Consider the following 27,867-nt stretch of genomic DNA (forward strand, 5'->3'; position numbering starts at 1 on the left):
GTCTCTTTTTCCAATATGACATTTCTTTATAAATTATGGAGTATTGGGTAAAGAACTTTTATATGTTCAAAGCTATGATAGTACGTGGTTGTTTGTCTTATTTAACAAGTACTTCCCTATCCTACTCTGAATGTCTCTTGTCATTTCTTCTAAAAGTTTTACAATGTTTCTTTTCATATTTAAATCTTAGATCTGCTTACAACTTACATTTTGCATATGGAAAGAATTAAAAGTACAGTTTTATTTTTTTCCATATGAATAGCCAGTTGTCCTAGTATCATTGGTTCAATAGTCCATCTTTTACCAATTTTGATTTGTAACATCACCTTATTTTTTTTTTGTAGTTGTCATCGGATCTTTTATTTACTTTTATTTTGTATTTATTTATATGCGGTGCTGAGAATAAGCCCAGGGCCTCACACATGCCAGGCAAGCGCTCTACCACTGAGCCCACAACTCCAGCCCCCAGCATTGTTTTCATTGTTTTTCCATATCAATTTTAGGATCAGATTCTCAAGTTCTGTAAAAACTTCTCTCTGTAATTTGTTTGGTAATATAATGTACTTTTATATGTTAACTTGATAGCCATCTTTATAAATTGGGTCTTAACTGCTGCTGCAAATGTTATATTGTTTCTTTTTTTAGTTCTTGTATACTTTAATACAAGTTTCTAATTTTCATTTTTTCCATAAAGTTCTTTTTGTTTAGATTTGTTTAGCTTTAATTATTATTACAAATTAAATAATCTTTTAAAGTTAAAAATTTAAATTGCTTTTGTTAGAACCTCATGTCTGTAACGTAGTAACATATTGTGGTCAAAGGATATTTTATGTATGATTCAGATTCCTGATACCTGTTGAAATCTGTTCTATAGCCTGGTATAAAGCCAATTTTATGAAGCTTTGATGTGCTCACAAAAAGATTTTCTATTCCCTGAATTTGTGCAGGATTTGTATATGTCCATTAGATCAAGTTTTTAATTGATTGTTCCTATTATCTATATTCTTATTTAATGTTTTCTGCTTCACCTGTCAATTAGTATGATTGTGAATTTGTTAATTTCTTTTAGTAATCCCGCGAACTTTTGCCTTATTGACACAGATTATGAGTTCATGATTACCATAGTTGCCTGTGAATTGTTCCGATTTTACTATTATGTAATAGCTTTTTTATCCCTAGAAATGTATTTGCCTTAAACTATGTACTTTTCCCTGGTATTGATTCAGCTGTGCCAGTTTACTTTGGTTTATAGTCTGCCTAGTGTGGAAGTTAAGGATGTGTTCAACTGCAAACAACAGAAAGTTGCACTACAGTTGCTTCCATAAATGTGGAATTATTTTTTCTCATACAACAAAGATTGAACATAGATTTGAGTCCATCTGCTCAGAAATCCAGGCTCTTTTTATTTTTCTATTTACCACCTTTCATCCTTATTCATTCCTTTTCTCTCCCAGTGATGCTTTGTGGAGGGTGAGGAGAGGATAATGAGGACAAAATTTATTATTGGAATTGATACAGTTTCTATTGTTGAATCTATAGAATTATGTCCCATGATTGTAAATGGTCTGGTGTCTCACACATTTTATGACAGTTTTTTAATGAGAAGATGGAATCTTCTATTTGTACAGTGAGTAAATGTGACAGTTACCCTTATTGAATGAAATAACCAGGAAGAAATTGCTTATGCATGCCTGTCTTTAGAGGCAGAAACAATTGTCAACTCTCAATAAAACAAATATCATCATTTTACTGGCAAAGCGTAATATAATAGATTTCAAAACAATAAAGTAAAGCAAAAATATAGTAAAGTTTTAGCAAGTTGAGTGTATTTAGGAATACGCTCTATGTGTTCTCTGAAGAGATACCTTCATTTTCTATAGTTTTTCAGAGACTGGTTAAATTTCAGGATTTTCCATGAAACCAAACATCACTTTGTTCCTTTTTTTCTGGAGCATTTGCAGGCTAGTAGGCAGCCCTTCTTACCTAGAAAATGTGACCTCACACTCTTCCTTTCCTTATGCCATTCTTTGAAACTTCCAGTGAATCTGATTTCACCTCTAATCTTTCCCTGAACCATTAAAACAGGTCTGTGAAACCATGAAACACAATTTCTTGTGTTTGTATTTGTAGTCTTTAACATCTATGAAGCAGGTGAATCAATTTTTGTTTTGTACTGAAAATGATTACAGCATGTTAGTGGTTCTTGGGTTTCCTAATGGTTGATGTCTATTAAAAGTTAACAGAAGCATTTACCTACATAATTTCATTCAGCCCTTCTTTGTCCCAAAAATAAAATAATGTGTAAGAAAGGGAGCCCTCGGAATTTAAGCTGTAAAGAATGCAGTTAATTACATTCAAAGCAGAAACTTCTTTCTTTAAAAAGATTGAAAATAGTGTTATTTTAATTATTTGGTTAATATGTATAAGTAGAACCTTGTGCTAGATAAATACTTATTGAATGACTCCTGAGTTGGGCATTTTCTTTTAGACACTAAGACTGCTAATCCAATTTTGAATGCCCTTTGACATCATTAATCCTTGTCCAACACAATATTGTTGAACAGAAACTAGGTATCTCTTCATTGCAGGATATAGAAAGTATTTTTTTTGTATGAGATAAAGCATTGTGAACGTGTTTTTCCTTTCCATGACTATGTGGGGTTATTTTACATTTGTTACCTAAAATTTTTTGTGCGTGACTTAGTCATTATATTGAAAAATATACATAAGAACTATTAAAAAGGAAAAATTTTTAGAAACTGAAGTATTCCATTTCACTGTTTTTACAGATTTCTTTTTCTGTGTGACTTTTTTACATTTGATTAAAATTCTTTCTGTGGTTGAAGCTTTTTCTTTATCAAAAAGAACTTGTAAACTTTTTGACTAGTTAATCTTTATAACTTTACATTTGGAAACCTATTTTTTTCTTTATTTTCTACAATAATCACTTCAGTTTTCTAATTGTTTTCTCACTGATCTTGATTTTTCAACTAAGTTATCCTAATTTTTTTGAGGAATGCAACTTTATCTTAACTGTCTCCCCCCACACTTTTTTTTTTTTTTTTTTGCTACTGGGGATTGAACTCAGGGTCGGGCACTCAATCACTGAGCCACACCACCACACCACCACCCTGTTTTATATTTTATTTAGAGATAGGGTCTCACAGAGTTGCTTAGCACCTTGCCTTTGCTGAGGCTGGCTTTGATTTCAAAATCCTCCTGCCCCAGCCTCCAAACCACTGGGATTATAAGCATGTACCACTGAGCTCGGCCTTCACCTTAACTTTCAAATCTAATATTGCTATTATTATTATGCAGTTGTTTCTGTTTATAAACTTGAATTAATTTAATTGAACTTAGGTTTTGTTGTGTTTTAAGTATTATGAAATAATCTTTCAGCCATGGAAACAAAGAAGTATTTTCCTGCCGAGGAATAAAATTGGCAGTGGATTGGTTTTTGGAAAGAGGCCATAAAGATATTACAGTTTTTGTTCCTGCTTGGAGAAAAGAGCAATCCCGACCTGATGCTCTCATTACAGGTAAGCTCATTACAGGCAATTTGTTCCTAGCTTCTGTATAATACCTATGTAGATCCCTTAACACTCAGGTATTCTTAATCCAGTTCTGTTTATTCTATATAATTGCAATTGTCTTGTGTGGGACATTAAAATTGTTTTCAAGTTTGAAAATTATCTAATTAACTGAACACTAATCTTCACTACATGAGTCAGGGGTTTTTTTTCATTTATATGGAAACTTTGACTTTTTAAAAATATTTTTTTAGTTGTCAATATACCTTTATTTTTATTTTATTTTATTTATTTATATGAGGTGCTGAGAATTGAACCCAGTGCTTCACCAGTGCTAGGCAAGCACTCCACCACTGAGCCAAAACCCCAACCCTTAAAATTCTGACTTCTAGAGACATGCTGAGACAAGAAGCCTTCTCTACCTTTGCCATTTACTAGCAACAGAACTTTGAGCACACTGAGCCTCTGAACCCCACTTTTCTCATATGCTATTAGAAATTAGACTAGATGCCAGTCAAGTTCTAATGGTTACAAGTTAAAAAAGACCTCTAAGACCACAGAATATGCTGTCTGGTCAAGAAGAAAATGACTAGTCTCAATAAACTATTTATATTCATACTTTATATTAGTTCATAATTTTTAAATGCATGAGTTTCAGGTAGAGATGTCCTTTGTAATATCAGCATCCAACCCTTCCTGTCCTTTTTTCCACCTCTAATATTAACAAAATCTGTGAGGCAACTCTGAAGGAAACCATAAAACTTTTCAAATCAACAACAAATGACCACCTATCATATACCCAAAGGGGTAGATTACTTTAAGTGTTCTTTTTATTTTCAATTATTAAAGTCATTGTCAAATTATGATAAAATGTGTAGGCAGCCAAGGGTGAAGTCCAAAGCTATGGACTCACATAAAAATGTGAGAGCTGGCATAATTCTGCTAAAAGTACATGATGTTGGAATAACTCCTTGGAAAAAAAACATACTTGTTTAGATTTTTATCTTATGCCCTATAATAATAAATTCCAGATAGTTGAAGAGGTAATTGTCAAAAATTAAACCATTAAAGACTAAAAGTAGTCTTTGAGTGGGAGAAGGCCTTTCTAAATTTAAAAATTTTAGAAGTAATTATGAAGGAAAAGATAGATGTAATTACATCAAAAATGTAAGCTTTTACCTTTGCAGAAACTTTCTGAAGAATTCATCAATTATATAAGAAAAACTGCAACAAATAAAGAATTCATGTTCTTAACGTAAAATGCAGTTCTGTTATGAATGCATAAACATTTCCTACGTTTAATTTGTTTAATTTGTACACTGTTCTGACTAGTGTGATGAAATCTAATGCTGTCCTGCTCCGTCCTATCCAGAACGTGAATCATATCCCATTGTTCAGCATATCAACACTGTGCTGCCCGCACATTTCTTACTTGGTAGCCTTCTTGGATTATCAGATTGACTATTGTAGTGCTTGTGCATAAGTAACCCTTATTTTTCTTAATTAAGTCCTAAAGCTCAAGAGTTATGCTGCCAATTTGGGTATGCTAAAGAGAAGCTGTAAAGTAATTCTTCTAAGTAAAAAGGTGAAAGTTCTTGACTTAACAATATGCTGTTACTGAAATCTATACTACAATAAAATATTTTGAGAAAGACCACGTTCAACATAACTTTAACAGTATATTGTTATAGTTATGCTATTTAATTATTAATTATTGATTTTTACTGTGCCTAATATATAAACTGAACTTTGTGGGAATGTATGTACAGAAAAGTGCAGAATATAGAGAATTAGGTACTATCTGTGGTTTTAGAGATCCATTGGGAGTCCTGGAACATACATATCCAGGATGGGTGGGTGTGGCTACTGTATTTTTAGACCTACTAGTTCATCTTTTAGGAATAATTCCCCGCCCCCACCCCACCTCCCAAAAATAGCAGAGCTCACAGGCAAAGATTATGACCAAAGATATTCATTGCTATATTATCTTGAATAGGAAAAAAATGAAAAAAAATTATAATTTTGTTAAAAGAATCCATAAATTAGGATTGATTGATATAATAGGTAGAATATTTAAGCAGAAATTTTAAGAGGACATATTCTTTCACATTAACGGTCTGGGGTTTTGGGTTGTTGTTTATGTTTTGGTACTGGGGATTGAACCCGGGGATATTTTACCTCTGAGCTACATTCCCAGAACATTTTAGTTTGAAACAGGGTCTTGCTACTTTGCTGAGGCTGACCTTGAACTTGCAATATTCCTGCCTTAGCCTCCAGAGTCTCTATGATAACAGGCATGCAGCTACTGTGCCTGGCTCAATGTTTAAGTATATGAATGACTTGCAGGCTTCTTAAGTAGGAAAAGAATAAAAATCAAGAAGGAATAATGATAATATACATGTGAAGTGTGGCTGAGTTTGGTTTAAAAACACCAGCATACCAGGTCTCTGAAATTCAATGTGCACTTTACTTAGTAAAATGCCAGAACTGTTATTAGAGGCTTTTAAGTGTTTTCTCTCCAAATATAATAATTTTCTTGACTAAAGCCCTCATTCAGGTAACACCTGATAAATTGAATAGTCCAGTGCTCACAGTGCACCAAAAATAATGCAAAAAAATATATATTATTAAAGGTTTCAGATTCAGGCTAGCACTTTTGCCAATCTTCTCCCCCATCCCCTCCCATGATACCAGGGATTGAACCCAGGGGCACTTAACCACTGAGCCACATCCCTAGCCTGTTTTTTATTTTTTATTTTGAGACAAGGTTTACCTTAGTTGCTGAGGCTGGCTTTGAACTTGGGATCCACGGCCTCAGTCTCCTGAACTACTGGGATTACAGACATCTGCCACTGCACCCAGCTCTTCCATTTGTTTTAACAAATACTTACTAAGCACTATCTATGTTAACTTACCAGCTATACTGAACCTGTATTGAGGTTAGGATTATTTATGTGTCATCCAGTTAATTGTCCCTTCAACCTCATTAGCTGTTCTATAAATTCAGATTAAGCAAGATTGTGTTGATTATTAGGCTGCCACATTTATTCTTGCAGTCTCTTTATCAAGGCTTAAGGAATATCAGATGTCAGTAAATACCCTCCTGAATAATGAGGTACCATGGATCACTCATGCACATAATACAGTGAATACACTGGAAGTTTTCAGAGTATACATCTTCAAGTAGCTCATTTATTCATTCATTACATAAATATTTATTGAGCATCTACTGATATGTTTCATATCATGGGCTTGGTGCTAATGGATACAAAGATAAATGAGACATGGTACCTGTCCCCAAAATCTTTATGAGGGAAACACAGTAATTGTGATATAGTGAATTTTATAATTGAGTCTGGACTTTTGCTTTCAAATTGGTTTTCTCTGATTTTTTAAAAGAGATCCGAAAATTACATGTCTCTATTAAGTTGAAGAGCACAGTGTTTATTAAGAATTTGCCAGGCACCATGTGGTGTCCTTTACTCATGTTAACTTGTTTACTCCTCATAGGCTTGCCACTGCATTTGCAGACATAAAGAAACAGTCTCAATGAGATTATGATTGCCAGATGTAAGAAGTGAGAGAATCTGAGATTTATCCATGGTTTGCTAATTCTAACACCCTTTTATCTTCCATTACTGCTTTGCTGATTTTTTAAACCAAGTTCTGGTCTTAATGAATTCATTTGTGAGGACCATCATCCAATTCATATTAGAGCTAACCCATATCACTCCTCCATTTCCTCTTCCTGTAGAGCCTGCTCATATTTCTGCAATGGCAATTATACTTTTGCTTACCTAGTTTGCATGTTTGCCTGATCCAGTAAGACTGTGCCCTCTTTGAGGAGATGACATTAACCTTGGTGGTTCTTGATACCTAGCACAACACATGCCACAGAGTAGGCATGTAGTAATTGTCTGTTGAAAAGATTTTTTTTTTAATTACTAACTGGCTATTTGTTGCCACATTTCAGAGAAAAGGACACAGAACATATAATAGCCAATATTTCTGACCTTATTTCAACTTTCTTGAGCTTTCTGCCTCCTTTTTATTGAACTTCTTTTATATTTTAAGGTTTCCCTTGACTATCTCTACTACATGTACTACTACTTTTCAAATTCTCCTACCATCACACCAACCAGTTAGAAAAACAAACAAACAACAACAACAAAAAAAAACTACAAAATACACAAACTTGGGAGGAAAATACCTTCTGCCCTCTCTTAAACCCAACTCATATTCTTTGTTAGAGTGTCATTGTAGCAGTAATGCTGCTGGTTCTATAGCTTAGCTGTTCTATAAATTTGCTAAGAGCAGGCTTTTAGTAAAAGCTTCATGGAATGAAAATCAGAATTTTCTCAATCACATTGAGGTTTATGCTGATCAGGTTTTGTTGTTTTATTTTGTTTTACTATTCTTAAAGCCTTAAATTCCTGGAAAAAAAATATTCTAGGGAGTTACAAATTTTGCTACTTCTACCAACTATGGTTACATGTTAATTAAATGATTACTTATATTCCAGTTCATTAAAAACTCACAATGTATGAAAGTTTTCAATCTATATGTTATATATTTATGTATTCCTCAAATTCTGCCCTTACTATTCTTGCAGATCAGGAAATTTTACGTAAATTGGAAAAGGAAAAAATCCTGGTGTTCACGCCATCCCGGCGAGTCCAGGGAAGGCGAGTGGTGTGCTATGATGACAGGTTCATTGTGAAGCTTGCTTTTGAGTCAGATGGTATAATTGTGTCCAATGATAACTACAGGGATTTGGCTAATGAAAAACCAGAATGGAAGAAGTTCATAGATGAGCGGTTATTAATGTATTCCTTTGTCAATGACAAGTAAGTAAACCAATGCTCTTGCTTCCTTGAAAATATAACTATACCTGGCAGCTGTTAAGAATCCTTTTTATTTTATGGTGCCCAGACCTGAGACAGGTTTCTTCCAACAACTGATCTCCTACTGATCCCCAGTGGTAGTCAGAAAAACTGCAGACTTGTGCTATGGAAGGCTTTGCATGAACGACAGGCCCCTGCCCTTCCCTGAAACCTCTAACAGAGCACCTGAGGCCAAGAAAGTTTAAACTCTGAGGGTGAAGAACTCCCATCTTCACCCTAAAAAAGATACTTTTCACAAGTCAATTTAGAGCATTGATAGCTTACTAAAGGCATGATTTTTTAAAGTTTGCAAAACCAATATAAGACTCTAGTCATAGTCACATTCTACAAGTTGATGAATGGACAAATGACATGAACCAGCATGTTACATAGAAATGAATATATTTATAAATATGAAGAAAAATATCATCTTTGAATAATAAAAAATGCAAACCAATCTAAAAAGTATTTTATTTCTCATCTTTTTTTAATAATTTTATTTTTTATTTGTTTTTAAGTGGTGCTGAGGCTTGAACCCAGTGCCTCACACATGCTAGGCTGAGTGCTGTACCACTGAGCCACAACCCCAGCCCCTCACCTATTTAATTCACAAAAAATATTTTTGTGTGTGCCTTATGCTTTTAAAAGATGCATATAAACTGATGTATATTTTAGCAAAATTTAGCAGAAGTTTCAAAAATGTTTGCCCTTTCAATCCAATATTCTCATTTCTTGAAATATATAATGAGGAAAAAAGAAAAGACCAGGTATGTTTGTTTTTGTATTGTTTATAATTGCAAGAAGTCAAAGGAAGCTAAAGATGCAGTAGAGAAAGCAATCACGTTACATTGCATATCCTACTGGAATATTATTCATCTGTTCATAATTATTATTATGAAAGCTATTAAGAAACATGGAAAGATATTTTATGTTAAAAAGATAAAGCAACAAAAAGAAACAAGAAAAAGAAAACAAAACAAACAAAAAAGACAAAGCATGGAAAATAATTGTATTAAAATTGTGTGGTTGTTGTGACTTGGTCTTTTATTTTTTAACTTTTATGTTGATACATTGTTTTCATGATAGCAAACACTGTTTTTGCCAACTGTTTATTACTCAGCCATTTTGTCATTTCCCTAAGAGTTCATACATTACTTGCATTATTCTTATTTTGTAGATAACTACTTAGGCTTATTTCAGGTTCTAGCAGTATCATGACAAGTAGTATAATTCTTCAATCATAATTTCTTTTTATCATGCACACTATAAATTTTTTTCTCCATTGTACAGTCAATCCAAATAATAATAAGTTTACTTCCTTAAGATTTTTTATCCATTTCATCTAAGAAGTACATTTACTATAGTAGGAAGAGAATAGACTTTGAACAGTCAGTCATAATTGAATATTTCCTATGTTATGAGACACTAGATAAAAATTACTTAATTCTTTTATACCTAAATTAGAAAATTTTATTAATCTGTAAAATGGAGCTAATACTTCATGGGATTATTGCATGTAAAGTATCTGACACATAACTGGTGTCCAACAAGTCCCTGTGTTCTCACTGCATTCCCCTCTCTTCCCCTCCCTTCCTCAGATGCTCCATCTTACTCCCCACCTGCTTCATACAACTTCACAACACAGATGTTTACAGAACTCTCATAAAATTTTGTTGTAATCACTTTCTGAAATCCTTAAAAAAATCCCAGCATTCCTCTGAGAAGAAGAAAAAAATTAAAAGATGCTAGATTCAAAATTTGTTTGAATTAAAAAACATACAAGTTCAGCTTAAGATATTTTACTTTAGTTTCTAAGAAAGAAGAAATTTCTGTAGTGTTTGTCATTTTTTTACTCTGTAAATATTGAATCAAAAACTTGGATTAAAACTTCAAATTATCTTAGAGTAAATAAATCTTTGTATAGTATCTTTAGAATTAAATTATCAACCTCCTATTTAAGTATCATTTTTTACTATCTCCATGTTAGGTTTATGCCCCCTGATGACCCTCTTGGCAGACATGGCCCAAGTCTGGATAATTTTCTGAGGAAGAAACCTATTGTTCCTGAACACAAAAAGCAGCCGTGTCCATATGGTAACTTTCTTTATGAATACTTAACATTTATATTTAGAACACAATATATTGTTAAACTTTTGTTAATAAAAGTCAGCATTTAAAATTTTGGATGGCATAATATGTGGTTCTTTTGATTGTAATTAAATTTAAGAAAATTCCTTAATTATTTTTACCTATTTGGCTTCAATATGAATATGAATTGCCATGAACTAAAATATGGTTTGAAAACTCAGTTAATTCTATACGATGTTTTTAGGTGGGTAAAAATTTAGAATTCATCTATCTAGACACAAATTAGATAAGCATGGCTTTATTATAATATAGCAGCACAGTTATTCTTCTAAACAGAATTTCCTACCTGATTATATAGTCCCACTGGAAGAGAAGAGGCAAGTATGAGTTGATAACATATGGTATTAGCCAAAAGCTGTGAGGTCATCACTAATCATTTGGCCAACTTTCTTACTGCTCTTGCTAGTAAGAAATGAAGACTAAAAAGTGACATTTCTCATGAGTATGGAACAGAGAATAACACTTAGCGCATCTCCCATTTCTGCTTTCTTTCACAAGTTAAAATACTAGTGCCATGATGATTTTTCAGAATCTGATGGTACGCTACTTTACCTAACTAATTTTACTCTTCTTAGGAAAGAAGTGTACCTATGGACACAAGTGCAAATATTACCATCCCGAAAGGGGCAGTCAGCCTCAGCGGTCAGTGGCTGATGAACTTCGTGCCATGTCTAGAAATACAGCAGCCAAAACTGCAAATGAAGGAGGACTGGTGAAAAGCAACAGTGTTCCTTGTAGCACAAAGGCTGATAGCACTTCTGACGTCAAACGAGGTGCTCCAAAGAGGCAATCAGATCCAAGCATAAGGACTCAAGTCTACCAAGACCTAGAAGAAAAGCTTCCCACCAAAAACAAATTGGAAACCAGGTCTGTACCTTCCTTAGTTAGTATACCGGCTACTTCTACTGCAAAACCCCAAAGCACTACATCTTTAAGCAATGGCCTTCCATCTGGAGTTCATTTCCCACCTCAGGATCAAAGACCACAGGGACAATATCCTCCAATGATGATGGCAACCAAAAATCATGGAACGCCAATGCCTTATGAACAGTATCCAAAATGTGACTCACCTGTTGACATTGGATATTATTCCATGTTAAATGCATATTCAAATCTGAGTATCTCAGGCCCAAGAAGTCCTGAAAGGCGTTTCTCATTAGACACAGACTATAGAATAAGTTCTGTAGCTTCTGACTGCAGCAGTGAAGGGAGTATGAGCTGTGGGAGTAGTGACTCATATGTGGGGTACAATGACCGATCCTATGTCAGTTCTCCTGACCCCCAGCTGGAAGAGAATTTGAAGTGTCAACACATGCACCCTCACAGCCGCCTTAATTCCCAGCCTTTCCTGCAGAATTTCCACGACCCCTTAACCAGAGTGCAAAGTTACAGTCATGAAGAACCAAAGTTCCATCACAAGCCTCCTCTTCCACACTTGGCTATGCATCTGCAGCACCCTGCTGTGGGTGCCCGGTCTAGCTGTCCTGGTGATTACCCCTCTCCTCCAAGTTCAGCACACTCGAAGACACCACACCTAGGAAGGTCCCTAGTGGCTACCAGAATAGACAGCATTTCTGATTCCAGACTCTATGACAGTTCTCCTTCAAGACAAAGAAAGCCTTACTCCCGTCAGGAAGGGTTGGGAAGCTGGGATAGGCCGAGTTTCGGAATGGATGCCTATGGGTATCGGCAGACTTATTCCTTGCCTGATAACTCCACACCACCGTGTTACGAGCAGTTCACCTTCCAGAGCCTACCTGAACAGCAGGAGCCCACCTGGAGAATACCATATTGTGGAATACCACAAGATCCTCCAAGGTACCAAGACAACCGGGAAAAGATTTATATCAACTTGTGCAACATCTTCCCACCTGACCTTGTGAGAATTGTCATGAAAAGAAATCCTCACATGACAGATGCCCAGCAGCTTGCTGCAGCCATTTTAGTGGAGAAATCACAGCTGGGTTATTGAAAGATGATGCATCATTGTGGTGTTTAGTAGTTTTTTGTTCAGCTCAAATGCTGAGGGAGGTTTGCTACAATAGCACATGTGATCTCCTTCTCAGCAAGGAGGTTAAATAGTATCCATTTATGTGAAATACTGTATCATGGAATCTGTATGTATAGCCCCACTTGGTGGAAGTATCACGGGATTGCTTTACATTCAAACTTTTTTTTTAAACATTTCCTTTTTAAAGCTATATCTTTGGCTGGAAAATTTTCCAGTTTGATTTAATAGATGTATCTGTGATCTTTGATATTAATCTTTGGTGCATCAGGGGTTTATATGCAGCACTTTTTATCTTTGTTTCATGTTTTATTAACTTGGTGTTTATCTATCAATCGCAAGCAATTATAATACCTTCAGAATGTGGAAACTTTGACTAGACCTAGCAAACTATTTTTTCAAGCCAAGCTTAATTAGAATCTTTTACAGCTTTTTAAGTTATTTTTATTTGGGGAAAGTGGGCTTCTTTGTGCTATAATCATTATTTATAGAAACAAAGATATACTACAGCACTGACTTTATATTTTAGACAAAATGTAAGTTACCGGTTTATGTTGAAAAGGGTAACAGTATATATTAGAATGATTTACAATATGGCACTTTTCACTGTTGTATTTTTGTTTGGATTTTTTCTGTTAAGAATTAGTTAACTTAATATGGTCAGTTTAAAAGAAAGCAGATGCAATCAATGGAAAAAATCATTTCCATTTTTTTATTTTTATTTTTTTATGAATAAGGCAAAAGCCGTAACTGTTACAGGTTAGAGCTTTGTTATCCAGCTATGATGTGCTTCTAGACAGTAGGAATGGAATTGAATTCCTCGATTTCCATTAACCCGTATTTTTAATGTCTGTCTATTTGTTTGGGGGGCACAACAATACTGGATAAATAACCCTTTCAGAGTACTTGCCTGTTTTTAATGAATCTAATTATTCTCAATGCAACTTTTATATTTAATATACTCTAGCTTTCCTGCTATTTATCAAGGCTGGCCTGAGGTGGTTTTATGTGTTGAGGATATGCAACATTTATTGATACTGCACTATAGAAGTGGTGATGGAGGAGTGTAAATGGTAACTTAAAATTTTTGTAAGATACTGTATATTTTCCATTTCCTGAAGGTAGTTTTTTTGGGGGGCCTGTTATATTATTAAGGCCAGACTCTTGCCACAAATAGTGTAGTTTTAGATACAGACTAAAGTCTGTTCTAGTATTAGTAAGGGATATTTCTGGTTTCAAAGTCATGGGTTTTGCTTGTTGCAGTTACATTTCTATGGACTAGAAGATAGATTTTGCAGTCAGCGGCAGTCAGTCATGTGATTGACATAACTTGACTGTTCCCTCTAGATTCTGGATTTTACTTAGTGTAGCAGACACATTCAGATCTATTTTTACAGTCTGCCTGGATGCTCTGGTCATTGGGATTATTCTACATGCTGTAGTTTGAAGTAAAGCCCTGAAAAACCAGAAAGTACCTTTTACTGTTGATACAAATTGTATCTTTTTAACTATAAGAACTATTTTGATTTGTAGATCTAGTAAAAAACACAAATGTGTAACTATGATTAGACTTTTGGGCAACATTTTATCCCTTATTTAAATACAAATTTTTAAAGTAAAATTGAGGTCTAGAATAGGGTAGAAAATAAAAGTAACAATTTAGGTAAATAAAAGTGTCTGTCTTAGTTTTATATAATATATTAAAATATATTAAATAAATTTATTGGCATTTTCTTTCTCCTAAAACTTATATAGTCTGAACTTAAAATAAAGGTAAAATGCTGCCTGAAAATAATGTCCAAGCATCTTTGACTAGGATAACATTTTCACTACTTGTGTGACACTGTGTGTTGCATGAAGTAGGATTTGGGTATACAGTAAATGCTTCTAAAAGGCATTGTGCATTATTGACATATCCAATAATCTGAACCATGTTCAGCAAACTTAATTCAGGAAAGTGATGTTCTACACAATTATTGCTGTTGTGTTTGAAGTGAGTGTGGCATGCATCTGTACCCAAAAGTAATGCAGGTGACGCCACACAGACCATTTTGAGTGGTGTCTGAGCAACCCGTACTCACTTGTGAAGTTGTTTTCCTTGATTTTGTCAGTCATTATCTACAGAACAAGTTTAAATACAGAGGCTAAATGCGTGCCAAAAGTAGGGTTACAGATGTGTAGTATGTTTTATGTTAGTCATAATCTTAGATTATATAGTATAAAAATCACTTTTAAATTATTCTTGTAGGTTTTGCTTCTGTTTTCTTTGTAGCTTTTTAATTATTTGAAGATAGCCAAATATTACTAAATTGTTTTAAATGAGATTTTAGGTGAAATGGATATAACTTTTTAAATTTGACCTTTTAATATTTTTAGTGGCTATTTGTCATGATTGTTTTGGGAAAATAATGTACCCTGCCATCACTTGTACTGAAGTGAGTAGCCCTGAACTACCCACAAATCTTCCAGTATAATTAGTTGTAAAAAAAAATAGCCATTTTCTCGGGGCTGGAGGGCTCAGCAGCGGAGCACTTGCCTAGCATGTGTGAAGCCCTGGGTTCAATTCTCAGCACCGCATATAAATAATAAAAATGAATAAAGATAAAAAGGTCCATCAATATCTAAAAACATATTTTAAAAAAAGAAATAGCCATTTTATTATATCAAAAGGACAATTTGTTCCTATTTTTTTTAAACACCAGTGTTGCTTTCAGAGTTTCAAAATGAGATAATTGGCAGACTTTGGGTATAGCAAACTCTTGTTTATCTTAATACCTAAAAGCAGTTCATTGTCAAATTAAATCTACAGCTGATCGAAAACCTTCATTTAAGCAAAAACTTTCTCCCTAATTCATAATCCCTATTTATCAGACTTGCTAATAAATAACTAGAAAGAGGTGTGTGAATAAGTAGTGAAATTGCCAATAATGGTCAGCTGAATAGGAAAAAAAAAGAATTCAGACTGGAATATTCTGCCCCTGAATAATTGTCAGTTGACTGTACTTTATACAGTAATTAGCCAGTCTGTTGTCTCTGTGTCTTAGTCCAGAGGGAATAGTATCCAACTGGCCATATACTGGCCCTTAGTATTTCCTCCTTTCTTGCATGTGATGCAGACATTTTTGGTCTCGTTTTTATGATCTCTGTATCCTGATAGAGTTTGTCATTGACTTAAACATTGAAAGAAATGCTCACCAGTATAAAATATTTGATACTGGTGGAAACTTGAATTTTGTGTTTTTATGAAAATGCATTTATGAGAATATGTAATATAAGTAAAGAAGAGTGTTTTATATATATACATATACACATACATACATATTTGTTATGAAGTATTAAAAAATGGGAGGGGGGGTTCCTTTGATGGCTAACATTTCTGTAATTGAATGTTTCACTGAGTTGTAGATGACCAAGTCTAGGGTCTGGATGACCAATGATAGGATTTAGAACCACTTAAAAGGAAAGCAACTCTTCACTGGTTTTATTCCTGATATTTTTAAAGAATTATTTTGATAATTTTAATAGATGTGTAATTTTAAAATACACAAAAAACTTAAAGTAGTATTGATTATACAAATGATTATTTAACATGTTTTGTGGATGTAACTATATGTATATAGACAGTAATATATTTATAAAACAAATCTACTTTATGTTGTAGTTCTTTATGGTAAGTGGGAAGATGCTTCTGTGTGTGTGTGCTTATGTGTGTGTTTTGAAAAGTCTAAGCCTTTTCATGCCTGATTTAATGGCTTTTATATATTTGGTTTTATTATTCTTTCTATCTAGCTTCCTTATTCAAGATAAATAAGATGTACAATTTCTGGCCATTCTGTTGGCATGTGACCCATCCATTTTTTTATTATTCTGTAATAATTCGTAAAGAGTGCCTGAGTGACCTGAAATAAAACAATTTTTTTGCTAAAGATAATGCTTATGTCCCAAAAGACAAAAATTCATCTGTGATGTTGAGCTTCCAGTCCACCAACAAATATGATGAACTATAAAAACAAGCTGAAATATACATATATATTAGAATTAGAGAAAGCTGAGTGTTAATAAAGGCAAAGTAGCGTGCATTATTTTGTTTGGTTTAGGAAAATGCCCTAGAGCAAGTGTTGACAAACTTTTTCTATAAAAAGAATCAATTAGTAAATAATTCAGGTTTTGAGAATTAAATGCTCTCTCTCTCTCTCTCTCTCTCTCTCTCTCTCTCTCTCTCTCTCTCTCTCTCTCTCTCTCGTGTGTGTGTGTGTGTGTGTGTGTGTGTGTGTGTGTGTGTGTGAGAGAGAGAGAGAGAGAGAGAGAGAGAGAGACATACTAGGCAAGTGCTGTACCACTGAGCTACATCCCCAGCTTTCAAATGGTCTCTTTAAAAAAAAAAAAAAAAAAACTGCTCACCTTCATCTTAATAGCAAAAACACAACCAGGGACAATATGGAAATAAAAGAGTTGGCTGTGTTCCAATAAAACTTTATTTACAGAAATAGGCAGCAGGCCAGATTTGCCCTATGGGCCATTCCTGGTTCCTGCCTTTGAGGGAGAAAAACAGACGCTGTGAGTAGTAAATCCTGATATATGTTATTATTAGAAATAATAATTTATTTCATCTGACATTCAGAGAAAAATCAGATAGTTATTGATGTTCTTCAAAGGATGATTGTGATACAGTCATATTAAAGCACCTTAATGCATTTATGATTTTAAGATGTTCACACCATTATTTATTAGATATTTCTTGTGTTTAAACACACATACACACACACAAACTATAAAAAAAGATAATAAGTCTTGAAATTTTTTTCATGAGCTTTGTATTTCTGTTGATAAGTGTGAGTTCTTTAAGTTATCTTTTGTTTTTTAATGGCCTCTTGGACCAAAAAAAAAAAACTATTGTATTTTGAAAATTAGCGTATAATTAGCTACAAATTTTTAAACTGCATTTATCAGTTTTTTCTGTTAGTTTTGGCCTCTAATAATTGACAGATCTGTGCTTTAAAAATGATTTTAAAGAAGATAAACAGGCTACAATTTCACATTTTAGTTTTTCTCTGTAAGATTAAAAATTGTGACTATATAATGATATCTGTAATGTGAATGTTACAAGTGACTATAAGAAACAGTGTATCTCTGCTGTCTCTGTCCAAATGTTTAGATTTTTAGACACCATAGGGCTATCCATGATGAATGATATTCTTAATGTGATAATGTGTAGTTCTGAATTCCTTGGAAGTACACACTGCTGGGCATCCTCATTCACAGTGTTCACATTCATGGTGTTTCAGCACAAGCATCATAAGTACATTAAATTGATGTGAAAGTTACTATTCACTTAAATAGTTATGCTTTATTTTAAAATTGGAATACAGTTCTACCTTTTAACAGTGTTTATTGTTTTGTCTATTTTTGTTTCTTTAATGCTTTCTGTGAACTTACTTATTGTTTCTGTTATAATAGTACTGTTATATTAGAAGTGGCTTTTTCTCTAATAATCTTTAGATTTAAAAACAATTTAAGGCTCTCTATTGACCATTTGGCAAAGAAAATATCTGCATGTTTTAATTTAGTTAAAACTTGTAAAGTTTTACTTTTTAAATCATGTAATAATTTTTCTGCCTGGGTATTTCAGGAAAAAAATGTTGACCATTAACGCCTTGGCCACCTGTTTTTCTAAAGCAGCTTATGTCTCAAAGGAAAAAGATATTGAAGAGTAATGTTTTGGTTTTATAAAGAATATGTTTTTGATTTCCTTTGGTTTTTTAAATCATAAAATTATAAATTTTCTACCTTATGTAAAATAGTAACAAACATTCAAACTTCTGCAGACTTAGTATTTTGTTGCAAGTGTACCAGGTTACTGATCTGATCTTTTCCTTTTAGTTTTGGTTTTCTAACCCATAGTAGTTATGCTGATAGTGGAATTCCCTATTTGATTCTGCAAACTTTTCTTACAGGAAAAGTAAGTTAAAGAATATGTTTAAAGCAACCATTTGATAAGCTGATGTGATTCTATTTATCTCTGTCCTCTGTGTTTCTGTAATGGAATTTTTACAATTCCAAAAGCAATTTATTGGAAGTACTGGAAATCCTTGATAAACAGATATATGATTCTGCCACTGAGGGAGAGAAATTAAAATATTCGTTTTTCTTATGGTGGTTTGTTTTTGTTTCATGAAGAGAAATTGGTCTCATATGGCAGCATAGATGCTAATAAATAAAAGCATTATCCTTCTGTAGTCCACAGCTTACCTGCATTCAGTGGATAATAACATTATGAGCATTCTGTAAAGTAAGCTCATGTTCAGTGTCAATGTAAATGTTAGCACCAAAATTAATTCCTCTGAAAACTGAAATTAAATGTCAAAGACAACTAGTCATAACTTAAGATGTTGAGAGTGTTTTCTTTCTAGTCAGTCACGAAGGTGTGTGTATGTGGTGATTTTGAAGTGTCATCAGGTATCTGGCCAAGACGAGTGATTGTTAATAGTGACCTTGTCCATAGAGTTTTTAAGAAATGTTGGGTGACATTGGTGTCCTTTTTCTAATTATGAAGGCTGGCAAGTGATTAAAAAATATTGCTAAGGCCCCTCTTGTGGGATAATAGGTACTGGAATTCTGCATCAGGTTTGAGCACTAATGTATGTGAAGCCTCAATACATGCTTGGGGCTCAAGAGAACCAGGGTCAGTACATCTGCCTTTAAGTTCACCTTGCAGTAGGGCTGGAATCTGCATAATCAAAAGTTGACTATTTAAAACAAAATAGTCTGAATAGATCTCAAGGAAGAGAAATGGAAAGTTTTAGTTCTCTGATAGTTGAAACTGAAAAACCTAAATCACTGTAGGAAACTGCACTGCTTCTGAGAAATACCTCCACAGGTTGAAAAAGATTTCAGACAGTTGCTGGGATTGTGTTCCAATTCCAGTCCTGCACCCGTTGCTATGGTAATGTCTATATCACACACAATAGGTAGAATCAGGGCAAATCATCTTTCATAGTCTTTTTGAAACTCAATTGTAAAATGATGTTCATGCCTGTCTGACAGGCTTATTGTCACCAATGGGATGATGGTAATGGCAGTGGGCATGAGGATAATTGAAGAACAGATGCAAATGTATACAATGCTGCATCTATCCCATTCTTGCTGAAGTGAAACTGGGATTTTCACTTTCTCCCAGCTATTTCAGAAACTGTATGTTCCTTACCCAACTGTTCTAATAATTTTCTGTCCGTGTAAAAACACTCTATTTCAGTTATGGTCAAAGTAAGTAATGAGATGTTCCAAGGATCTCCATGATTTAATATACTCGTGTTCTATCAGTGCATAAGATATTATTTCAGATAGCAGATTTTTCCTCCTATATTGCTTTTCAGACCTTTGCTTTCCTTGTTGTCGTTTCCATGAAATTGCTATTTTCCGTTATCAGATATTCTTTTCTTCCTTCTTCATTGTCTTAGCTTAACCCGTTTAACTGGGTTCTTATGGATTTATACAGTGTATTTTGACTTTGTCAGAAGACTTGATTATTGATGTTGACTTGTCAGAGAACTCAACGTATCCAAAATAAGTGTTAGGTAGGGAGGCTGTCCAAGTACTTGAGAGGCTGAGCTGAGAATCCAAGATAACATTAGATTGGGTTGCAGTGTTAACTAGAGCTAGTACTTTATTCTTCCCCATCTAGTACTGTTGTCTGAAGAGAAAAGGTTACTGCATATTGACGAGTTAAGTAATATTTGAGGAGTATTGTAAAACACAACTCTAATGGTGAATTTATTCAAAGCAAAACACCTGTACCTGAACCTTTCTTGACTTAAGTACTTACTAGCATTTGTACTACAGCCTCAGGTACCCTTATAGAGTTAATGTTTTCACTTTAGTGTTTGAAAAGTAGTAAAGAATTTTCTTAATCTTTTAACATTTTAAAGGTTTCCTTTAAAATTTTTAAAGTAACCTTTTAAAAATGTATTCCTTTCTAGATACAATCATCAGCCTAAGAGTTCAGAGTAGGAACCCCACTTCCATTGATGTCAGCAAGTTGGCAAATCACTCAACAGGGTAATAAAACCCTCACCACCATCTCCTAGGGTTGTTAAGACTAAATGAGTTGAAACTACTAAAATCCTTTTACATGCAAGTCCATAGTGTGTGTTCCATAAGTAATGGGATATTTTTTACATGATAGCCATTGTCATGTAAATGAAAGGATGTCTAAATGCATAACAACTTTCAGAAGTTCAGTGTAGTTATACTGGTAGAATATGAATTCTGACAATCAATGTAATTTGATATATTTAATAATGAAGTGATTTTAGGATTTCAAAGAGTAACATTTTAACCTTCAAGGAATTTCTTTTATTTTTATTTATTTGTTTGTTTGTTTATTTGAGAACTGGTCTCGCAAAGTTGCTCAGGGCTTTTGCTGAATTACTGAGGCTGGCTTTGAACTTGGAATCCTCCTGCCTCAGCCTCCCAAGCCACTAGGATTACAGGCTTGTGCTACCACACCCAGCTCAAGGAATTCTTGGAATCTATTTCCTTGCTATCCTGTCACCAGGGTCTTCTTGGTTTAAGAGTTTTTCTATGTATCATAGGAGAAAATGGAATAACAATGATTTCAGAAAAGAAGTCTTGCAGCTAAGTAATTCCTAGACTTCATTACTGACATCCTTCTGAATTCTACTTTTATTCCAGCAAACCTGTCTGCACTCCTACATCACACAAACTCTAGAAAAGCATGTCAGTCCCTTAGCCTAAGAACCCACAGAGCCAAGGAGCAGGGGGATAATGCACATTTCTGGGAAGATAGCAGCTTACATAGGGGAGCTGTTTTTGTCTTTAACCACTTCCTCCTATTTTATAACTTCCACTCTCCAAGTTGGAGACATTAAGCTGTCAGGTAAGCCACTCATATCTGGAAGTCCAGTATTATATTGTTACATAATTTAAATAAGAAGCCTGTGCAACAAACATTATCCCTAGTTTACAAATGAGAAAATTATGACTCAGAAAGGGTAAAGCACTTGCTCAAGGATGTCCCATGGTTGATTCTGTCTCCATAACCTTCCAAAGCTGGAGTATTGGGAACTGATCCCTGACCATCCTCAGTATGAGTTCTACAAAAATTTAGTTATAGTTGCACGTACTTAAAAATGCTATAATTTTACATGGGAGCAGAGGAAGACTGAAGAAAATGTAAAACTAGAAGTATTATTTCTCTTCTTTAGTAATCCTGCACACTTTTAACACTCTGATTTCATGTGTGGACAGTCATGACACAGATGTCACTTGTATTAGAGGAAAGGTTACCCAGAAATCTACCTGACCCAAGCCTTTGATGACCACCCCCTGACTAGGCACAGTGTTCAGGATCCAAGGAAAAGCTAAGCCCCACTTAGTGCTTCCAGTAAGCAAGATGGATTGGCTCTCTGCTGTGATAGAGGGTTGTTTTAGAGTCTGGGACCTTGTCTGAGAATTCTTTGTAGTTCCAGAGAGTAAAAGGCAGAACATTTATTTCTAATGTTTCCAATCATACATAGAGCCCTTCCAGCGGGTCTTTTGAGAAGGCCCATTTTGCTTTCAATCTCCTGACAATACCCACTGCAAACAGCACCTTTTATGTTGAAGCAGCTGCCATTTGCATTTCCCCATGCTTTCTCTTTGCACAAATTCAGCATGAGATTAGAAATAGGAATATTTAATTAGGTGACCAAATAGATTCCCTTCCCAGTTCCCCAGGAGAGCTCAATGAGGGACAGAACATTGAAAGAATAGGAAATACAAGGCTTAAATGCATTTCCCTCTCTTGTCCAGAGGCTTAAATGAGCCAGTCTCAGTGCACAGAAGGCTCCCCTTCCGCCTTTCAGGGATTGGGGGCCCACCAGGGCTCAGGCTTTCTTACTGTCTCAGCCTTCAAAGCTGTCTTGCTCTGTACTTTTCAAGGATGTAATTATCATTCATTTGAATAATTATTGCAAATATGCATGTGAAAAGATTAAGGGAGATAGCAAATATAATTTGGTAAGTACGTGAAAAGCTATTCAATAAAGTCCAGAGGAGATTTATGGGTTTTCTATGTATATTACCAAATTAACAAGACAAGGACAAAGCACATTGTGTCATATTAGACATGTTAAAGACTGCCAAGAGAGGAGCAGAGCGAAATGCATGCTCTAGTTCAAGTTCAACTTTATTGCTTGTGTCAAGAGCAATGGGAGATGTGAGTGGGGACTGGAGAGCTCTTGGCCCCTGGGGCAGGGATGCATGTGAGGGACAGGCTCTTTCAAACCCCAGAGCCCCCATCCAAGCAGTTGCCCTCCCTGTGGCCCATTCCTTCCCTCACCCTACCCTCTCTTCCTGATTCAGAGTCACCTGGGAAGGTAAACATTCTCAATTTTGTCTCATTCTTCCCAGGCAGCAGTTTTCAGAGACACTGAAATCATCCAGTTGGCAGTGGCTCTGGGCAGATAGGGAAAGAGGTTGATTACTTTTGAGGGTCAGAAAAACATACAAGTGAGAAGAAATCAGTCCCAGAAGCTAGGAGGCATTGATAGAGCATCTTCTGAGTACTAAGAGGTTCATAGTGACCAAATTATGGAGTTTACAAAGCAGAGGCTGTAGGTACACTGAGGCCAGGCAACCCCTATATGTAAAGCTTAGATTTGGGATCTGTAACTAAGATTTTACAAAGGTCTCACATGAGCCTGATCTGGGGCCGGATGCATCTACTGTGGCCAGCACAATTGTTTAATTTTCCATTGGAAGGCTCTGACCACATGTATGTCCTCTAATTTGGCCTCTAGCACCAGCCTCACTAATTTAATCAGGCCAGGAAAATAAGTAATATTGGGGCCAGCAAAATATATGAAAGATGTTTAAATAAGAAGCAAATGGTGGGTCACAATTTTGAGGAAGATGGTCAAAAAAGGGGCGGGTCAGCAGTAGGGAGGTTGCTGCAATGACCCACCCACAGCAGGACTGACTAGGGGCAAGAAATCAGAGACAGTTCAGAAGTAGAATGAAACTAGGTTTTTGTCTTGGGCGGTGCAGTGCAAGGATTTTACCACATGGCCATCCACCACATGCCACCCTGCCCAGTGGCAGAGTGACAACTAATACCCCACTAAGAAGTACCACACCTGGTCCAGAGCTGCTGCCCAGCAAGTATTTATTCCTGTCACCACCCTGACCTTTATCTCTGGAACATTAAGGCCTCATCTTCCCAGTTCCAAGCCCCAAATACATTCTCCAATAAGCAACCAGAATTTATTCTTTCAAAAAGAATCCCGAAGATTCCCATAGAATGCTTAATCTTTTTAGCTTAATCTCTGCACTGCTCTGGATTTTATTCTCTAAGAAAGTTATCAAGGTGCAAAACACAAAAATGTATAGGCAGATGTATACTGGCTCCAGTAAAAAAAAAAAAAAAAAAAAAAAAAAAACTGGCTCCTGTTTTAGCAGCAGCCTAAACAAACATGGTTAGTCACCTTGGACCCAGGTGGAAGCAGCCTTGGGAGTTGATAGCCCAGTCAACTCCTGATAATTTGGAGACAAGTATTCCATCCCAGGCATCTGTACTTTACACCCCCTACTTGTCCTTCCCCAGCCTGCCTTCTACCATCCTGCCATGCTCCTGAACTTAGGCAGAGTGTGAGAGAAGGCAAAGGGTGGGAAAGACACCCAGCTGCTAGACTCGCTACTCTAGCAGCTTGCTTGGAGGAAAAAACTGCAATTTCCAATCTACCCATCCTCCCTGGAGTTACCAGCCAGTGAGGGCTGCTGGGTGCCACATGACCCTTGCCTCAGTGCTGGGTGCAGTAGGAGGTACAGGAGGCACTCAGGAAGGGCAGGGACCCCTGTAAACTGCTCATCCTGCATAGTTGGTGCAAAGAGCAGTGCCCAGGCCCCAGGGGGTGATCATAAATGTTTTCAGAGTAAATGGATTACATTTAGTATTCCCTCCGCTAACCCTGCTCCTCGTTGCCATGCACAGTTATTTCTTAGAATTTGTATCAAGTCTCTTCATTTCTGCCTTTAGGACACTTTCTGATAACTATCCCTTGGGGCTAGGGGAGCATGCTGCCCTATGGTACCAGGATACCTGAGCAACATCGCTGTGTTAAACCAAAAGGAACTGAAAATGAGTTCTGAGCCCTATAAATTTTACTTAGGGAGAAAAACAAAATAAAAATTGAACACATATGTTACAGAGATCAATTTATTCTTTCACAGGTATAGAAATTAAAGTCCAGAGAGTAATGCCTGGTCCAAAGTCAAACAGCAGAAAAACAGTAGAGTTAGAATGCCCAACAGACCAATACTGGGCACAACCCTTGGGCCATAAGCACAGTCCACTGTGAGGACAGTGAAAAGCAATGACAGAAGCTAACATAGGTCACCTTCAGCTTGGCTCAATCACCAACCAGATAAAAAGCAGCAACAAAGAAACACATGGACTTCAGGGTAAGCAGTCCTGAGCACACCCACTGGGGCCTGCCAGTTCCTCTTCCAGGCACCCTGCCACCCAGCCACAGCAGGGGTGAAGGAAGGAATCCTCTAGGTGAGAAGCTCTGCTGGCTGCTGTATTCTGTATTTTGAGCCTGGGGAAGTGTTTGCAAATATCACTCAGGCTTCTTTCTCTGCCACCCCTCAGCTGGTCATTTCTGCACTTCATTTCTTCTAGTCATCTGTCACACTGAAGGGGCCAGGGCAGCAGGCCACAGTCCATAGTGCAGCCTGGCCTGGTCCACCATGACTGTATTCACCTGCAGGTGCAATCTAGATGGAGCCAAGGCAAGACCTGTGCATAGGTGAAACTGTTCTCTGGACAGTGGCGCTCAGAGCTCCCAACCACACTGCTATTGGTGTTTAGGGCTGGGTAATTCTTTATGATGGGAGACTATCATTGCATTGTAGGATGTTTCCCAACATCCCTGGATTTTACCAGCTAGATGCCAGAATCACACCATCCTAACAATCAAATATGTCCTCCAGACTTGTCTCCTGAGGGAGGGGGTGGGTCTCCGGGTGTACAGAAAGCACATGCTGTAGAATAATGGAGAGGGACCAGAGTGCATGGGTGTCTAAGAGCAGAAGTACAAGAGGGACAATCTGGCACTCCCAAACTCAAGGATAAGTCAGTTTGATCACTGTAGCAGAGTCACAAATGCTCACTGCTAAGGTTTGCATATGGTTTGAGTTTGTCCTCCCAATGTTGGTTGTGCTAAGGCTTGATTTGACAGTGTTGAGGTGGTGTCACTTTAAAAGTTTGGGTCTAGTGGAAAGTGATTAAGTCATGAGGACACCATCTAAGGAAAGTAGTGATGTAGCTCTCACAAGGGTAGGTTACTCCCTTTTGGTTTCTCTGTGAGGGTCCCAGCTGGGGGACCCTGATGAAGAAGCTGGAGCCATGATGTTTGAACCCTCCAGCCACCACAAGCATAAGCCAAATAAACCTCTTTACTTTTATGACGTGCCCAGGTCAGTTAGCCTGCTAACCCTACACAAAATGGACTCAGACTCTCATGGAATATTCCCTATTTTTCCCAACTGCCTTAAAGCTAGGAGGAATTGTGTGACTAGTTCTAACCTTGAAATATGAGCTGAAATGACAGTGCCACTGTGGAGCCAAGGGAGGGGGTGAGCATGAAGTCTCTCAGGAAATGGGGGGCAAGATTCTCCCCAAACTAACGAGAGCAAAGAAAGGGCCTCAGGTGGGTGGGCCAGCATCAGCCTGGGCATGCAGCCTCACCTCTGATTGTCAGAAAGGGAGAGAGGGAAGAAAGGCATTTCCCATGGGGGCTGGAGCCCAGGTGCAGACACAGGGTGGCCTCACCGGGACACACTGGGCTGGGAAGTGGGGAGGACTAGCTGGGTCGCCACCGTCCAGTCTGATGTCAAAGACCAGAGAAAGGTGTGATGTGGTCTGCCACAAGGCAGATTGGGTGACAGCAAATTTTAGGAATTCTTAAGTTAGTTGAGTGAAAGAAGCAGAACAGAAGAGTACATGCTGAACAACTTGATTACTTATATAAAGTACAAACCAGATGAAACACACCTACCCCATTAGGATTCAGACTGATGCTGACTCTTGGAGGGGGGCCCAGAACCTGAGAGAGAACACCGGGGGACAGTTGGGGGCTGGCTGCTCTGATTGTCTTTTGCTGATTTCACAGATGAACGTACAATTTATTAGGATTTCTCATGCTGTTCCCTGGTCTACAAATGTTTGTCTTTTACATTTCTAAGAAAAATTTATACAATTCTCTGGCTCCATCTTTATTAAAATCCAGTTAAATTTTTATTTGTGCCTTGTGTTCTGAAGGGTTTTATCAAAGGAGAGCTTCATGTGCCTTTTGGATTCTCTTTATAAAATCACCATTTCAAGACTGACATACAGCTGGCATTGATTTATCTTGTGTTCTTCTTAGAACCAAAATGACTATAATCCATAACCATTTCTTTCTCCCCAAGGCTGTGAACTAGAAAAGGATATTGATTTGTAAGAGTTACTCATTCCGACCAAGGAATGTTTGCCAGCCCCAGTTTAGCAAAGGCCATCCAGCTGACTCATCCAGCCTTGAGAACATTTGGTGCTTCTGGAGTTTGAGGGGAACAAGAAATAAAACTCCTTCCCTCAGCCAAATGCTCCTGGATTATAAGTGGAGTGTCCAATAGAGCAGCCTCAGTTTTACCTGGGAACTTGCTAGAAATGCAGATTTTTTTTAAGTTGTAGATGGACACAGTACCTTTATTTTATTTATATGTGGTGCTGATTGATGATGGAACCCATTGCCTCACATGTGCTAGGCAAGTGCTCTACCCCTGAGCTACAGCCCCAGCCCCTAGAAATGCAGATTCTAGAGCCCCATCCCTGACCTGCTCAATCAGAATCTTTGGGCACAGAGCCCAACCATCTGTTTTTTTTTTTTCTTTCTTTCTTTCTTTAACAAATCCTCCATGTGATTCGAATGCACATGAAAGTGAGAACCACTGTGCCAGGTCAACTGAGAAATGGAGCAAAAGAGTTTAGTAAGTGAAGGCTATCCCCTGGAGCATTGCTAAAACTCACGCTGGAAAATGTGGGCTTTGTAGCAACTGGGCTTCTTCCCTAATACTGACCCTGTGGGAGCCTGGCCTGCCTCTGTATGACAATGGCATGGAGGAGCTGTGGGCTTCCTGCAGGCAGCTGGCTTCCAAAAGGAAAATTCAAGAGAAGGAAAGTGCTGCACAGGCTCCTCTTCAAATTCACCAAAATCCCATCTCCCTGGAAAGGGAAGAGTGAACCACCAGGGCAGGGCTG

The 27,867-nt window shown here is 36.6% G+C and overlaps 1 protein-coding gene across 3 annotated transcripts in view; it reads left to right on the plus strand.

Annotated features, from left to right (window-relative positions):
• The window catches only part of Zc3h12c (zinc finger CCCH-type containing 12C), a 64,465-nt gene extending 49,373 nt beyond the window's left edge, over nt 1-15,092 (plus strand). For all 3 annotated transcript variants that reach the window (XM_026392539.2, XM_026392541.2, XM_026392540.2), the window contains exons 3-6: nt 3,400-3,539; nt 8,143-8,377; nt 10,401-10,507; nt 11,137-15,092. In XM_026392539.2, coding sequence (XP_026248324.1) covers nt 3,400-3,539; nt 8,143-8,377; nt 10,401-10,507; nt 11,137-12,533 — 1,879 coding nt within the window. In that variant the 3' untranslated portion in view covers nt 12,534-15,092. The remainder of the gene's footprint in view (nt 1-3,399; nt 3,540-8,142; nt 8,378-10,400; nt 10,508-11,136) is intronic.
• Nucleotides 15,093-27,867: the final 12,775 nt, after the last annotated feature.

The sequence above is a fragment of the Urocitellus parryii genome, chromosome 4, assembly GCF_045843805.1.
Source record: "Urocitellus parryii isolate mUroPar1 chromosome 4, mUroPar1.hap1, whole genome shotgun sequence".
NCBI classification, from domain to species: Eukaryota; Metazoa; Chordata; class Mammalia; order Rodentia; family Sciuridae; genus Urocitellus; species Urocitellus parryii.